Genomic DNA, 15581 nt, shown 5'->3' on the forward strand with positions numbered 1-15581 from the left:
AGAGGGTAGCGTCGAAACATGTATATTATCATGTGTGAATTAATCGCCAGTCCAGGTTCAGGGCTGGTGCACTGGGATAACCCTGGGAATGGGATGGGGAGGGAGGTGGGACAGGGGATCTAATGGGGAACACATGTGCACCCGTGGCTAATTCATGTTGATGTATGTTGGAAAACACCACAATTTGTAAAGTAATTAGCCTCCAACTGAAATCAGTAAATTAATTTTTTAAAAAAAGAATAAAGTGAACCCCTAACTCATAATATATGTAAAAATATAGGTATATATGCAAAGAACTGAAAATGGGGTTTCAGACATAAACACCAGGGCTCACTGTGACATTATTCACAATACAGAAAAGGCAGAAACAACCCAAGTGTCCATCAACAGAAGAATGATTAAATAAAATGTAGTATGAGGCTTCCCTGGTGGCTCAGTGGTAAAGAATCTGCCTGCCAATGCACAAGATGCAGGTTCAGTCCCTGGGTTTGGAAGATCCCCTGTAAAAGGAAATGGCAACCCATTCCAGTATTCTTGCCTGGGACATCCCATGGACAGAGAAGCCTGGAGGGCTACAGTCTATGGGGTCACTGTCTGTCAAAAGAGACAGAAACAATTTAGTGACAAAAGAACAAGTATATACATGCCCTATCATATATAAAATAGATAAAGAACAAGGATTTACTGTACAGCACAGAGAACTATATTCAATATCTTATAATAACCTATAACCATCTGGACACCATGGGATAGTCAATACTGAAATTGGACTGAATATATTCTTTGCAGCCAAAGATGGAGAAGCTCTATACAGTCAGCAAAAAGACTGGGAGCTGACTATGGCTCAGATCATGAACTCCTTATTGCCAAATTCAGACTTAAATTGAAGAAAGTAGGGAAAACCACTAGACCATTCAGGTATGACCTAAATCAAATCCCTTATGATTATACAGTGGAAGTGACAATAGATTCAAGGGATTAGATCTAATAGATAGAGTGCCTGAAGAACTATGGATGGAGGTTCGTGACATTGTACAGGGGGCAGTGATCAAGACCATCCCCAAGAAAAAGAAATGCAAAAAGGCAAAATGGTTGTCTGAGGAGGCCTTACAAATAGCTGAGAAAAAAAGAGAAATGAAAGGCAAAGGAGAAAAGGAAAGATATACCCGCTTGAATGCAGAGTTTCAAAGAATAGCAAGGAGAGATAAGAAAGCCTTCTTCAATGATCAATGCAAAGAAACAGAAGAAAACAATTGAATGGGAAAGACAAGAGATCTCTTCAAGAAAATTAGAGATTCCAATGGAACATTTTATGCGAAGATGGGCTCAATAAAGGACAGAAATGGTAGGGACCTAACAGAAACAGAAGATATTAAGAAGAGGTGGCAAGAATACACAGAAGAACTATACAAAAAAGATCTTCATGACCCAGATAATTATAATGGTATGATCACTCACCTAGAGCCAGGCATCCTGGAATGAGAACTGCAGTGGGCCTTAGGAAGCATCACTATGAACAAAGCTAGTGGAGGTGATGGAATTCCAGTTGAGCTATTTCAAATCCTGAAAGATGATGCTGTGAAAGTGCTGCACTCAATATGCCAGCAAATTTGGAAAACTCAGCAGTGGCCACAGGACTGGAAAAGGTCAATTTTCATTCCAATCCCAAAGAAAGGCAATGCTAAAGATTGTCAAATTACCACACAATTGCACTCACCTCACACGCTAGCAAAGTAATGCTCAAAATTCTCCAACCGTCTTCAACAGTATGTGAACCATGAACTTCCAAATGTTCCAGCTCAATTTAGAAAAGGTAGAAGAAACAGAGATCAAATTGCCAACATCTGCTGGATAATGGAAAAAGCAAGAGTTCCAGAAAAACATCTATTTCTGCTTTACTGACTATCCCAAAGCCTTAGACTGTGTAGATCACAACAAACTGTGGAAAATTCTTCAAGAGATGAGATACCAGACAACCTGACCTGCCTCTTGAGAAACCTGTATGCAGGTCAAGAAGCAACAGTGAGAACTGGACATGGAACAACAGACTGGTTCCAAATAGGAAAAGGAGTACGTCAAGGCTGTATATTGTCACCCTGCTTATTTAACTTCTATGCAGAGTACATCACGTGAAATGCTGGGCTGGATGAAGGACAAGCTGGAATCAAGACTCCCGGGAGAAATGTCAATAACCTCAGATACGCAGATGACTCCACCTTTATGGTAGAAAGTGAAGAACTAAAGAGCCTCTTGATGAAAGAGGAGAGTGAAAAATCTGGCTTAAAACTCAACATTCAGAAAACTAAGATAATGGCATCCAGTCCCATCACTTCATGCCAAATAGATGGGGAAATAATGGAAACAGTGACAGACTATTTTCTTGGGTTCCAAAATCATTGAAGATGGTGATTGCAGCCATGAAATTAAGACGCTTGCTCCTTGGAAGAAAAGCTATGATCAACCTGAACAGCATATTAAAAAACAGAGACATTACTTTGCCAACAAAGGTCTGTCTAGTCAAAGCTACAATTTTTCCAGTAGTCTTGAATGGATGTGAGAGTTGGACTACAAAGAAAGCTGAGTGTCGAAGAATTGATGCTTTCAAACTGTGGTGTTGGAGAAGACTCTTGAGAGTCCCTTGGACTGCAAGGAGATCCATCCTAAAGGAAATCAGACCTGAATATGCATTGGAAGGACTAATGCTGAAGTTGAAACTCCAATACTCTGGCCACCTGATCCGAAGAACTGACTCATTTGAAAAGACCCTGATGCTGGGAAAGATCGAAGGTGGGAGGAGAAGGGGACAACAGAGGATGAGATAGCTGGATCGCATCACCAACTTGATGGACATGAGTCTGAATAAGCTCCAGGAGTTGGTGATGGACAAGGAAGCGTGGCATGTTGCAGTCCATGGGGTCACAAAGAGTCGGACATGACTGAACGACTAAACTGAAGTGACATATATCACACACACACACATATATATATCACTTTGGTGTACACCTGAAACACAATACTGTAAATCAACCATAGTTCACTAACACAAAAAAATGGTTAAAATGGCAAATTTTATGTTAATATATTTTACCACAAGAAAAAACATTTTTACAAACCCTTTTCTAAAGACAAGGAGAAATTGCCATGGCAGAAACAAAAGATTAGACTGGGTCAAAACGGGAAGGTGTATGCATCCCACACAGGGATTCAAACCTAAGAAGGAAGATAGTAAGGAGGGAAGTGGTAAGCAGAGTCCCCAACCCCACCCTGAGCACAAGCATGGAATAGTCCCAATCAACCCGGCTGGGATGCAAGTGTGGCCATCTCACCAGAAAACTGCACAGCAGGATGCTGTTAACTTGTCACATATAACTCTGTACCTGGCACCCTTGAAGGCACTAGCAATAAAACTATGAACAAGACACCAACACCCTTGGCCTCATGGAGCTCACAGTTCAGTAGGTTAGTCATAGCATAACCAGATGGACAGAAGGCAAACCTCTGAAAAAAGCAAAGAGCTTAAAAGTTAAAAAGCAATCCTTAAACATTAAAAAAAAACAAACTAGAGAAGCATGAAAGAAGCATTTTCAGATGCGTATGTTAATTTTGAGAAATTAAGAGAGAAAGGAGCTTTTGCAACATCTATTTGTGTTTCTCTGGCCATAGAAGGCCTTGACTGAGGAAAAGGCAGAAGATAGGCACTGTGGGCGCAGGCAGCCCTGGCCCCCATCCATCCCCTACCCCGATTTAGGTCTGTATCTAGAGCATTTCCCTCCTACCTGAAGCCACCTTAGGTTGGTTGCCAACAATTCCAACTGTCCTCCCGTTCATTCTTGCAAAACCGACAATGATGTTCTTGGCATAACTGGGCATGATCTCAAAAAATTCTCGCTCATCAACAACCTGCAGGGATAAATTCACTCCTGAGCTCAAAATGATAAACAAGATATAACCACATTACATAAAGTCAGATATTTACAGATTTACAGGCAGGACAGCTGCTCCCCAGCACAGGCTCTCCCTGTGAACAGGACAATGGGCAAAGGTAGTACTTCCTCCTTGTGCACAGTTGGGGGAAGACAAATCTCCCACAAAGAAGTGCACCCTTCTTTTTAAAGGTTCTATTTAACTTGGCATATTTAACACATTTTTTACCTTATTTTGAAATAATTTCAAACTTACATAAAAATTTCCAGAATAGTACAAAAAATTTAAATATTCTTCACCCAAATTCCCCGTTATTAACGTTTTACCATCTAAGCTTTATCATTCCCTCTCTCTATCTAACTACCTTGCTCTTCTCTTAGTCTCTCAAGTATATAAGTGTGTATTTGTATTTACTACTATGTATGTATATACAAGCAATCTTTTTTTTCCGAGTTTTGAGAATTACAGACATGCTCCTTCTTTACCTCTAAGTACCTAAGTGTCTGTCCCCTAAAAATAGGACAGTCTTCTAGGTAACTTCAATGATACTGTCAAAATAAGGATGCTAATATTAAGATTATCATCTATTATAAAATCTTATTCACATTTTGTCAGCAATTCCAATAACACCTCTTACAGCAACAAAAGTCTGTCACCTGGTACTTTTAGTGGTAATGTCTCTTTAGCCTCCCTTAAATTTTTCCCCTCCATCTTTGTCTTTCATGTTCATGACACCTTTGAAGACAACAGGTCGGTTATTTGGTTATTTGGGTTTCATGTTTGTTCATGTTTTATTTCAGCCTAAGCATTTTTGGCAGAATATCACAGAAGTGACCCTCTCAAGTGCATCACATCAAAAGGCACGCACAGCCAATTTGCCCATTAATAGTGGTGAGATATGCCAGGTTTCTCTCCTGTAAAGTTATTATTTTTCCACTTGTAATTAGTATTCTGTGGGGAAGTATTTTGAACTTAAGTAAAAATCCTATTCTTCATCAAGTTTTTACTCAGGAGGTTTACTTAGCATTTATGGATGAGTGCTCAGTCACTTCAGTCATGTCCGACTCTATGCAACCCTATGGACTGTAGCTGGCCAGGCTCTTCTGCCCATAGGATTTCCCAGGCGAGACTGCTAGAGTGGGTTACCATTCCCTTCTCCAGGGGATCTTCCCAACTAAGGGATGAAACCCACATCTCCAGCACTGGCAAGCAGATTCTTTACCTCTGAGCCACCAGGGAACCCAAATTACTGCCACAATAACTGTCAAATGATTTCTCTAACTCCATTTTCCTCCTCCACTTATTACTTGGCATTCTACTGTTAGAAATGTCTTTGCCTTTTCCATTTACTAATGGAAAATCCACAGTGTGAATCTACAGATTTATATTTTATCATGTGGATTACAATCTTTACCAATATCTCTTTAAGTTCAAATTTTCCCATATTTGACAGTGAGAGTTCATTCAGGATAGACCCTATGCCCTTTTGATGTTTATCCATCATTCTTTGAGCACTACCTTACATTCTGGAATGATCTCACTTTCAGGTTCATCTCATATTTTTTTCCTGCCCTAAACATATAAACAGCCATTTTGCCAAGAAGCCCAGGTCCCTGGGGTGGAGAGGTGGGATAAATAATTACTTCCAAGAAGCTATTCCAGAGCACAGAGATAGGAAGTCCACAGACACACACATATACACGTTTCTGTGAGTAATATGAAAATCAGGAGTTCACACTGATACCTTCATTCTAGTTCAACTTCAGGGTTCATTCTAGTACATCCCTTTCCATACCTCTTTCTCCTACAGGGGAATCTAACTCCATTAACCTCAAAACATTTAGTCAATCTGCAAATAAAAATGAAATCGTTTCAGAATTCATATGACCGCCAAATACACACACAGAAAATATAACTTCAACTCACCATTTCCTTATTTCTGTCATTACAGTAAAGGTATAGAGTCAAAATACTGTGTTCAAGTCATTCACTTGAAACACAGTCGTGTTCGTTTTTATTTCAAAGGTTAACCACTCAGTATTGATTTTATTTTTTAATATGTAAACATTAACACAGTTTAATAATGTCATTCCCAATCTCTTCCACTCACCATGTTACGAATGTCATCATTTTCCGATTTATGATTTGTGTGTGTATTACAGAAATGAGTAGATACATTTATAACATTGTGATCCCCCTTCCACCTTAGACAGAGAAATACTCTCTCTTGCACTCTGGGTTTCTTCAACTAATATTTCCTGGGAATCACTCCATATTAGTTCAGAGGACTCTACCTCATTCTTTTTCACTCCTGCATAGCACTGCATTGTGTATATGTACCATAGTTTATTCAATCAATCTCCTATGTGTTGTTTACATTATTGTGAAACTGACATTCAAGTTGCTTAGAATATTTTGTAATCATAAATAATGATGTAACAGTAGTAACCTTGTTCATCTATAATTTTGTATGGTGGGAAGTGTATCTTCAAGGTAAATCCATAGAGGTGGGACTGCAAGGGCAAACTCTCAGATATCACCATAACCCTTACCAGCGATATATCAGAGTGTCTACTCCCCACAGACTTACCACAGAAAGTATTTCCAAGTGTTTAGTTTTTGGCCAATCTGACAAAGGAAAAACAATTCAGTATAATTTTAAGTTGCATTTCTAGCATTATGAGTAAACTTGAACATCTTTCTAAGATGTTTAAGGTCCATTTCATATCTTTTTTGTGTGTGAGCTATCCATAATTTTTTTCTTTTTATCAATTTTAGTCTTTGTTCTCTTAATTTTTAAAAAAGTTCTTTACATATAGCGTTATCAGTCCTTTAGTTGTGATACATGTCACAAATATTTTCTCCCAGGTTGCTGTCTTTTTTTTTCTCTTGTGCCACACCTCAGGGCGTGTGGGATCTCAGTTCCCTGACCAAGGAGTGAACTCCAGCCCTCTGCAGTGGAAGCAGAGTTCTAATCAATGGACCACTAAGGAATTCCTGGTTGTCTTTTTAATATTCATGTTTTTATTTGGCTGCACTGGCTCTTAGCTGCAGCACGTAGGATCTCTGATCTTTGCTGTGGCATGCAGGATCTTTCAGTTGTAGCATGCAAACTCTTCCATTCCTGCATGTGGGATCTAGTTCGCTGACCAGGGACTGAACTCTGGTCCCCTGCATTGGGAGTGTGGAGTCTTTGCCACTGGACCACCAGCGAAGTCCCATTCCTGGATGTATTTTAACTATATGTACTTTTTACTATGTGGAGTGGAATTTTTTAATGTTTACACAGTCAAATTTATCAATTTTTTAACTTAAACTGCATTTTAAATCAGTTCAAAATCCTTTATCTTCTCCTAGAGAAATTGATCCATGATTTCGTTTAGTACTAATTCACTTATTATATTTAGTTCTCTGATCGATTTGTAGTTTATTTTTGTATATGGTATGAACTAAAAATATAATTTTATATTTTCCTAACCAGCTATCTGGGCTTGCCTTGTGGTTCAGCGGTAAAGAATCCACCTGCCAATGCAGAAATGCAAGTTTTATCCCTGGGTCAGGAAGATTCCCTGGAGAAGGAAATGGCAACACACTCCAGTATTCTTGCCTGGGAAATCCTATGAACAGAGGAGCTTGGTGGGCTACAGTACACAGGGTTGCAAAGAGTAGAATACACCTTAGGGATTGAGCATGCAACCAGATATCCAGTCACCTGCTGCTGCTGCTGCTAAGTCACTTCAGTCATGTCCGACTCTGTGTGACCCCATAGACGGAAGCCCACCAGGCTCCCCCATCCCTGGGATTCTCCAGGCAAGAACACTGGAGTGGGTTGCCATTTCCTTCTCCAATGTGTGAAAGTGGAAAGTGAAAAGTGAAAGAAGTCGCTCAGTCGTGTCCGACCCTTAGCGACCCCACGGACTGCAGCCTACCAGGCTCCTCCATCCATGGGATTTTCTAGGCAATAGTACTGGAGTGGCTTGCCATTGCCTTCTCCTAGCACCATTATTTTTGGGGGGAGGGCCATTTTCTTTTTCTGAATGCAGGCCCTCAGCAGTGAGAGAGTGGAGTCCTAACCACTGAACTGCCAGCAAATTCTTTAGCATCATTAAAAAGCTAATCTTGCCCCGAGAATTTGACATAATAGCTTTATCATATGTGCCTCAACTCTATACATACTTGAATCAACTTCTAGTATTTCTCTTCTATTCCACTATTTATGTGTCAAGACTATACTGTTTTAACTATAGCATGCTTTAAAAAGGATATGGCCAGTTTCTGTTTTGACATTTTTATATTAACTCAATATCCAGGAACAAGGGATGTCTGCATTTGTTTAAGCCTATATTCATGTTTTTCAGAAGTTTTAAAATTTGCCTTATAAGTTTATTACTAAATATTTTATCTTTGTTGTTGTTCAGTTGCTAAGTTGTGTCCGACTCTTTGCGACTTCATAAACTGCAGCCTCCAGGCTTCCCTGTCCTTCACTATCTCCCAGAGTTTGCTCTAACTCATGCCCATTGAGTCAGTGATGCCATCCCACTATCTCATTCTCTGTGGCTCCCTTCTCTTCCTGCCCTCAATCTTTGCCAGCATCAAGGTCTTTTCCAGTGAGTCTGCTCTTTGCATCAAGTAGCCAAAGTACTAGAGCTTCGGCTTCACTATCAGTCCTTCCGGTGAATATTCAGGATTGATTTCCTTTAGGATTGACTGGCTTGATCTTCCTGCTGTCTAAGGGACTCTCAAGAGTCTTCTGTAACACCACAATTTGAAAGCTTTCTTTAGGTCCAACTCTCATATCCGTACATGAATACTGGAAAAACCATAACTTTGACTAGACGGACCTTTGTTGGCAAGGCAATGTCTCTGCTTTTTAATACACTGCCTAAGTTTGTCATTGCTTTTCTTCCAAAAAGCGAGTGTCTTTTAATTTCATAGCTGTAGTCACTGTCCACATTGATTTTGGAGCCCAAGAAAATAAAAGTCTGCAACTGTTTCCACTTTTTCACCATCTATTTGCCATGAAGTGATGGGACCGGATACCATGATCTTAGTTTTTTAAATGTTAAGTTTTAAGCCAGTTTTTTCACTCTCCTCTTTCACATTCATCAAGAGGCTCTTTAGTTCCTCTTCTCTTTCTGCCATTAAAGTGGTATCATCTACATATCTAGATTGTTGATATTTTTCTCAGCAATCTTGATTCTAGCTTGTGATTCATCCAGCCCAGCATTTCACATGATGTACTCTGCATAAAAGTTAAATAAGCAGGGTCACAATATATAGCCTTGACCGACACCTTTTCCAGTTTTGCAAAGGTGTCCGTTGTTCCATGTCCAGTTCTATCTTTACTGCTATATAAAAGGAGTTTTTACACTACCATATACAATTGGTTATCGTTTGTGTATATGAACACTATTCCTAGGTGAATTTTATATCCTGTTCCCTATTTATTCTATTTATCACACATTCTCTAGCATCTTTAGCATATTATGTCCTCCACAAGCATAGGTTAAACTTTCCAAAGCATTTTGCCTCTAATTGACTTCTTTGCTGAATTGCATTGGCTGATACCTCCAGTACAATGTTAAAAAATAGTGAAGATGGACAGCATCCCAGATCTTAGTGTATTTCCACATGTCTATCATGTTAAATGTTCATCAATTCCTAGTCTCTTGTGTGTATTAAGTGTTGAACTTTTTAAAAAATCTTTTCTCAATATCTATGAAAACAACTACATGATCTTTCTTCCATCTTTTAACAGAGTACAGCATAAATTTTCTATATGACCAACCTTCAGTTCAGTTCAGTCGCGTCCGACTCTCCGCGACCCCATGGATCACAGCACGCCAGGCCTCCCTGTCCATCACCAACTCCCGGAGTTCACTCAAACTCATGTCCACAGAGTCGGTGATGCCATCCAGCCATCTCATTCTCAGTCATCCCCTTCTCCTCCCGCCCCCAACCTTTCCTAGCATCAGAGTCTTTTCCAGTGAGTCAACTCGTCGCATGAGGTGGCCAAAGTATTGCAGTTTCAGCTTTAGCATCAGTCCTTCCAATGAATACCCAGGATTGATCTTGCATTCCAATAAATCCTACTTCCTTATGGTATATATTAACAAGGTATTGGAATCTGTTAACATTTATTTGGTATTCTTGCCAAGTGATGGTAAGTGATGCCAATCTGAAATATTTTTCTACTCTACATCAGGTTCAATTATCAATGCCATATTTGCATCATGAAAAGAATTTGTAAAGGGCGTGTGTATGTGTGTGTTTAATGTCTAGTCTCTGAAACAATTTATGTAGCATTGTCACTCGTTGGTCTTGAAAGTTTCATAGAATTCCCACATGAAACTATTTAGGCCTGCTGCTATTTTTGTGAAACAACTACTATGTAATTGGGTCTAGTTGAACTGCAAGGATATCCAACCACTCCATCCTAAAGGAGATCAGTCCTGGGTGTTCATTGGAAGGACTGATGCTAAAGCTGAAACTCCAATACTTTGACCACCTCATGCGAAGAGTTGACTCACTGGAAAAGACTCTGACGCTGGAAGGGATTGCGGGCAGGAGGAAAAGGAGACGACAGACAATGAGATGGCTGAATGGCATCACTGACTCGATGGACATGAGTTTGAGTGAACTCCAGGAGTTGGTGGTGGACAGGGAGGCCTGGTGTGCTGTGATTCATTGGGTCGCAAAGAGTCGGACACGACTGAGCGACTGAACTGAACTGAGGCTTTCTATCTCTAAGAGGGTCAGTTTTTGGTAAAATGTATTTTCCAAATAAAATGTCCAGTTCAACTAACCTCTTGTGATTTTGAAATTTCTTATATTTCCTTTGCACTTTTTTCTTTTTTTAATTAATTTACTTAATTGGAGGCTAATTACTTTACAATATTGTGGTGGTTTCTGCCATACATTGACATGAATCAGCCATGGGTGTACATGTGTCCCCCATCCTGAACCCCCCTCCCACCTCCCTCCCCATCCCATCCCTCAGGGTCATCCCAGTGCACCAGCCCTGAGTGCCCTGTCTCATGCATCAAACCTGGACTGGTGATCTGTTTCACATATGGTGATATACATGTTTCAATGTTATTCTCTCAAATCATCCCACCCTTGCCTTCTCCCACAGAGTCCAAAAGTCTGTTCTTTACATCTGTGTCTCTTTTGCTGTCTCACATATAGGGTCATCGTTACCATCTTTCTAAATTCCACATATATGCATTAATATACTGTACTGGTGTTTTTCTTTCTGAATTACTTCCCTCTGTATAATAGGCTCCGGTTTCATCCACCTCATTAGAACTGATTCAAACGATTCTTTTTAATAGCTGAGTAGTATTCCATTGTGTATACGTACCACAGCTTTCTTATCTATTCGTCTGCCGATGGACATCTAGGTTGCTTCCATGTCCTGGCTATTGTAAACAGTGCTGCGATGAACACTGGGGTACACGTGTCTCTTTCAATTCTGGTTTCCTCAATTCTGTATGCCCAGAACTGCTCAATTCCTCTTTCAATTCTTTCCTCTTTCAATTCTGGTTTCCTCAATTCTGCTATGCCCAGAAATGCTCAATTCCTCAATTCTGGTATGCCCAACAGTGGGAATGCTGCATCATATGGCAGTTCTATTTCCAGCTTTTTAAGGAATCTCCACACTGTTCTCCATAGTGGTTGTACTAGTTTGCATTCCCACCAACAGTGTAAGAGGGTTCCTTTTTCTCCACACCCTCTCCAGCATTTATTGTTTGTTGACTTTTTGATAGCAGCCATTGTGACTGGCATGAGATGGTGCCTCATTGTGGTTTTGATTTGCATTTCTCTGATAATGAGTGATGTTCAGCATCTTTCCATGTGTGTGTTAGCCATCCATATGTCTTCTTTGGAGAAATGTCTGTTTAGTTCTTTGGCCCATTTTTTGATTGGGCCATTTATTTTTCTGGAATTGAGCTGCATGAGCAGCTTATATATTTTTGAGATTAATTCTTTGTCAGTTGTTTCATTTGTTATTATTTTCACGCATTCTGAAGCCTGTCTTTTCACCTTGCTTATAATTTCCTTTATTGTGCAATAGCTTTTAAGTTTAATTAGGTCCCATTTGTTTAATTTTTGCTTTTATTTCCATTACTCTGGGAAGTGGGTCATAGAGTATCCTGCTGTGATTTATGTCAGAGAGTGTTTTGCCTATTTTCCTCTAGGAGTTTCATGGTTTCTGGTCTTAACGTTTAGATCTTTAATCCATTTTGAGTTTATTTTTGTGTATGGTGTTAGAAAGTGTTCTAGTTTCATTCTTTTACAAGTGGTTGCCCAGTTTTCCCACAACTACGTGTTAAAGGATTGTCTTTTCTCCATTGTATATTCTTGCCTCCTTTGTCAAAGATAAGGTGTCCATAGATGTGTGGATTTATCTCTGGGCTATTTTGTTCCATTGATCTATATTTCTACCTTTGCACTTTTTACTTGTCTTTTTAACTTGTCTAGTAGTTATTCTATTCCATTAGCTACAATTGTTTTCCTATATTCTAAATCTTTAAATTTCTGCTTTATTATTAAATTCTTATAATTCTTTAGAATATTTTATTTTTCCCCAGCTTTTTGAGTACAGAATTTAGTATCTTTTCCTTCTTTCATTTTTTACTAAGCATTGAAGGCTATAAATTTTCCTCCTCTCACAGAGAGTATTCTGTAGATATTGATATGAAGTGTTTTTATTACCTTGATTCTCTTATAATTCTGTCATGTGTGCAAGTTGCTTCAGTCGTGTCCAACTCTTTGAGACCATGTGGACTATAGCCCACCAGGCTCCTCTGTCCATGGGGTTCTCCAGGCAAGACCACTGGAGTGGGTTGCCATGCCCTCCTCCAGGGGATCTTCCTGACCCAAGGCTCAAACCCACATCTTTTACATCTACCTTCACTTGTAGGCGGGTTCTTAATTACTAGCACCACCTGATAATTCTGTCATTTTGGCTTTTATTTTCTCCTTTTATCCAAGAATTGTTTAACAGAAAATTTATTTCCAAATGAGTATATTTATTGTTGTAGCTCTAAATTTCTAGTTTTGATCAGTGTTGTTTATAATATTTTTGCTTTATGGGCTGCTAGGATGCTTTCTGACCAAATATGTGATCAACTTTTGTAAATGTTCCATGTGCACTTGAGAATAAGATTCATTGCTTTTTGCTGCTGCTGCTGCTAAGTCGCTTCTGTTCCGTTCCGTTCTGTCGCTCAGTCGTGTCCGACTCTTTGCGACCCCGTGGACTGTAGCCTACCAGGCTTCTCCGTCCATGGGATTCTCCAGGCAAGAATACTGGAGTGGGTTACCATTTCCTTCTCCAGGGGATCTTCCCGACCCAGGGATCGAACCCGGGTCTCCCGCATTGGAGGCAGACGCTTTAACCTCTGAGCCACCAGGGAAGCTCCAGTCATGTCCAACTCTGTGCGACCCCACAGATGGCAGCCCACCAGGCTCCCCCGTCCCTGGGATTCTCCAGGGAAGAACACTAAAGTCGGTTGCCATTTTCTTCTCCAATGCATGAAAGTGAAAAGTGAAAGTGAAGTTGCTCAGTCATGTCCAACTCTTAGCGACCCCATGGACTGTAGCCTACCAGGCTCCCCCATCCATGGGATTTTCCAGGCAAGAGTACTGGAGTGGGTTGCCATTGCCTTCTCCTCATTGCCTTTTACCAGGCTGTAAAGTCTGAAACACATTCATAATATCTATCTATGATGTTACTGAGGTCTTCCATATATTAATTATTTTGTACATTGTACTAATTATGGTGTGTTCAGTTGTTTCTACCTATGTCTACTTGAACATCCTATAGCTTTTCTTTTTCTAAGATTGTAGCTGTATCATTTGGACTTCCCTGGTGGCTCAGACGGTAAAGCGTCTGCCTACAGTGCGGGAGACCTGGGTTTGATTCCTGGGTCAGGAAGATCCTCTGGAGAAGGAAATGGCAACTCACTCCAGTACTCTTGCCTGGAAAATCCCATGGACTGAGGAGCATAGTAGGCTACAGTCCACGGGGTTGCAAAGAGTCGGACATGACTGAGGGACTTCACTTTCACTTTCGACTGAGTAGTTGTATCATCTAGGGTATAGACCTTTTTATCATTACTGTGAATTATGGCTTTTAACATTTGAAAATGTCTTTGCTTGTCACAGTAAATATTTGAATTTTACATCATCCAATATTAGGCTCACACATACTTGCTATTTCTGTTCTCCTGACATACCTTTGCCCATCCCTTATGTTTAACTTTTCAGAATCACTTTGTCTCCTGTACATCACATATTGCTGGTTTTGCTTTATGAGGTATATTGAACATCTTTTTCTTTTAGTAAATGAGATGAATTTAATAAGTTAAGCCATTCATATTTATTGGTATTTCAGATTTTTATTCTTATAATTATTCTGTTTATCATGTTGTATTTGCTCTTCTAAATGATATGTTTTATGTTGTTATTTAAAAAGATATATATTTTTGACCTAGTGGTTGCCACTGTAATTATACCTTTTTAATGCTCTTAGTCTGTTTCCCCATTTAATATCTTTATTAACTGAGCTGTCTACTTTTAAAATCTGTTGAGCCACAACTATCAGTGAACTTATTGTTATACTCTTTCCCTCATCCTTCTCTTTCATCTTTCAGTGGCATTTTTTTCTCCAATTGAAACACTCATTCCCAAACCAGTTTTAGTCTTATAATTAAATAAGTACCATCAATCCCTTGGAGAGGAAATGGCAACCCACTCCAGTGTTCTTGCCTGGAGAATCCCAGGGACGGGGGAGCCTGGTGGGCTGCCGTCTATGGGGTTGCATAGAGTCGGACATGACTGACGTGACTTAGCAGCAGCAGCAGCATCAATCCCTTTGCTAAAACTTCTCCAGTTATCTCTTGGTTGGATGTCATCCTCTGGTAGCTTCAAGAAACACCTGGGAACACAGAATTCCCTCAGTTTTACCTATTTAAAACTAGTTATCTTTAGTCATCATACATGAATATCAGCTTGGTCAGACATAAAATCCTCAGTCCCATACTCTTTCCTGGAGTCTCCAGATGTGTTTTTCTATCGTTGCCTTGCTTTGCTGTTGCCTTTGAGAAATCTGCTGCTACTCTAGTCCTCCTAACCGTGTAAGTTTTCATCTTTTTGCCTCAAAATCCTGTTTGTTTGTTGTTTTTTTTTTTATTTTTTTTACAGTTAAAAGTATTTTTATTAAAAAAGCACAAATGCAAAGAAATGAACAGAGGAAAATTTATGCATTGAACCTGGACTGGTCACTTATGATAATATACATGCTACAATTCCATTCTCCCCAATCATTCCACCTTCACCCTCTCCCACAGAGTCCCAAAGACTGTTCTAAATGCCTATGTCTCTTTTGCAGTCTCTTATACAGGGTTCACGTTACCATTTTTCTAAATTCCATATATATGCGTTAATATACAGTATTGATATTCTTCTTTCTGGCTTACTTCACTCTGTATAATTGGCTCCAATTTCATCCACCTCATTAAAACTAATTCAAATGCATTCTTTTTGATGGCTGAGAAATACTCCATTGTGTATATGTACCAAAGCTTTCTTATCCAGTCATCTGCAGATGGACATCTAGGTTGCTTCCATGTCCTGGCTATTATAAACAGTGC

The 15581-nt window shown here is 39.6% G+C and overlaps 1 protein-coding gene across 1 annotated transcript in view; it reads right to left on the reverse strand.

Annotated features, from left to right (window-relative positions):
- PCCB (propionyl-CoA carboxylase subunit beta) overlaps window positions 1-15581 on the reverse strand; it is a 95321-nt gene that overhangs the window by 32747 nt on the left and 46993 nt on the right. Inside the window, exon 10 of the mRNA XM_055413258.2 lies at window positions 3777-3900. Within this exon, the coding sequence (XP_055269233.2) occupies window positions 3777-3900 (124 nt within the window). The remainder of the gene's footprint in view (window positions 1-3776; window positions 3901-15581) is intronic.

This window comes from Moschus berezovskii, chromosome 1, assembly GCF_049115385.1.
Source record: "Moschus berezovskii isolate FMDL1 chromosome 1, NW_MosBer_1.0, whole genome shotgun sequence".
Lineage (NCBI taxonomy): Eukaryota > Metazoa > Chordata > Mammalia > Artiodactyla > Moschidae > Moschus > Moschus berezovskii.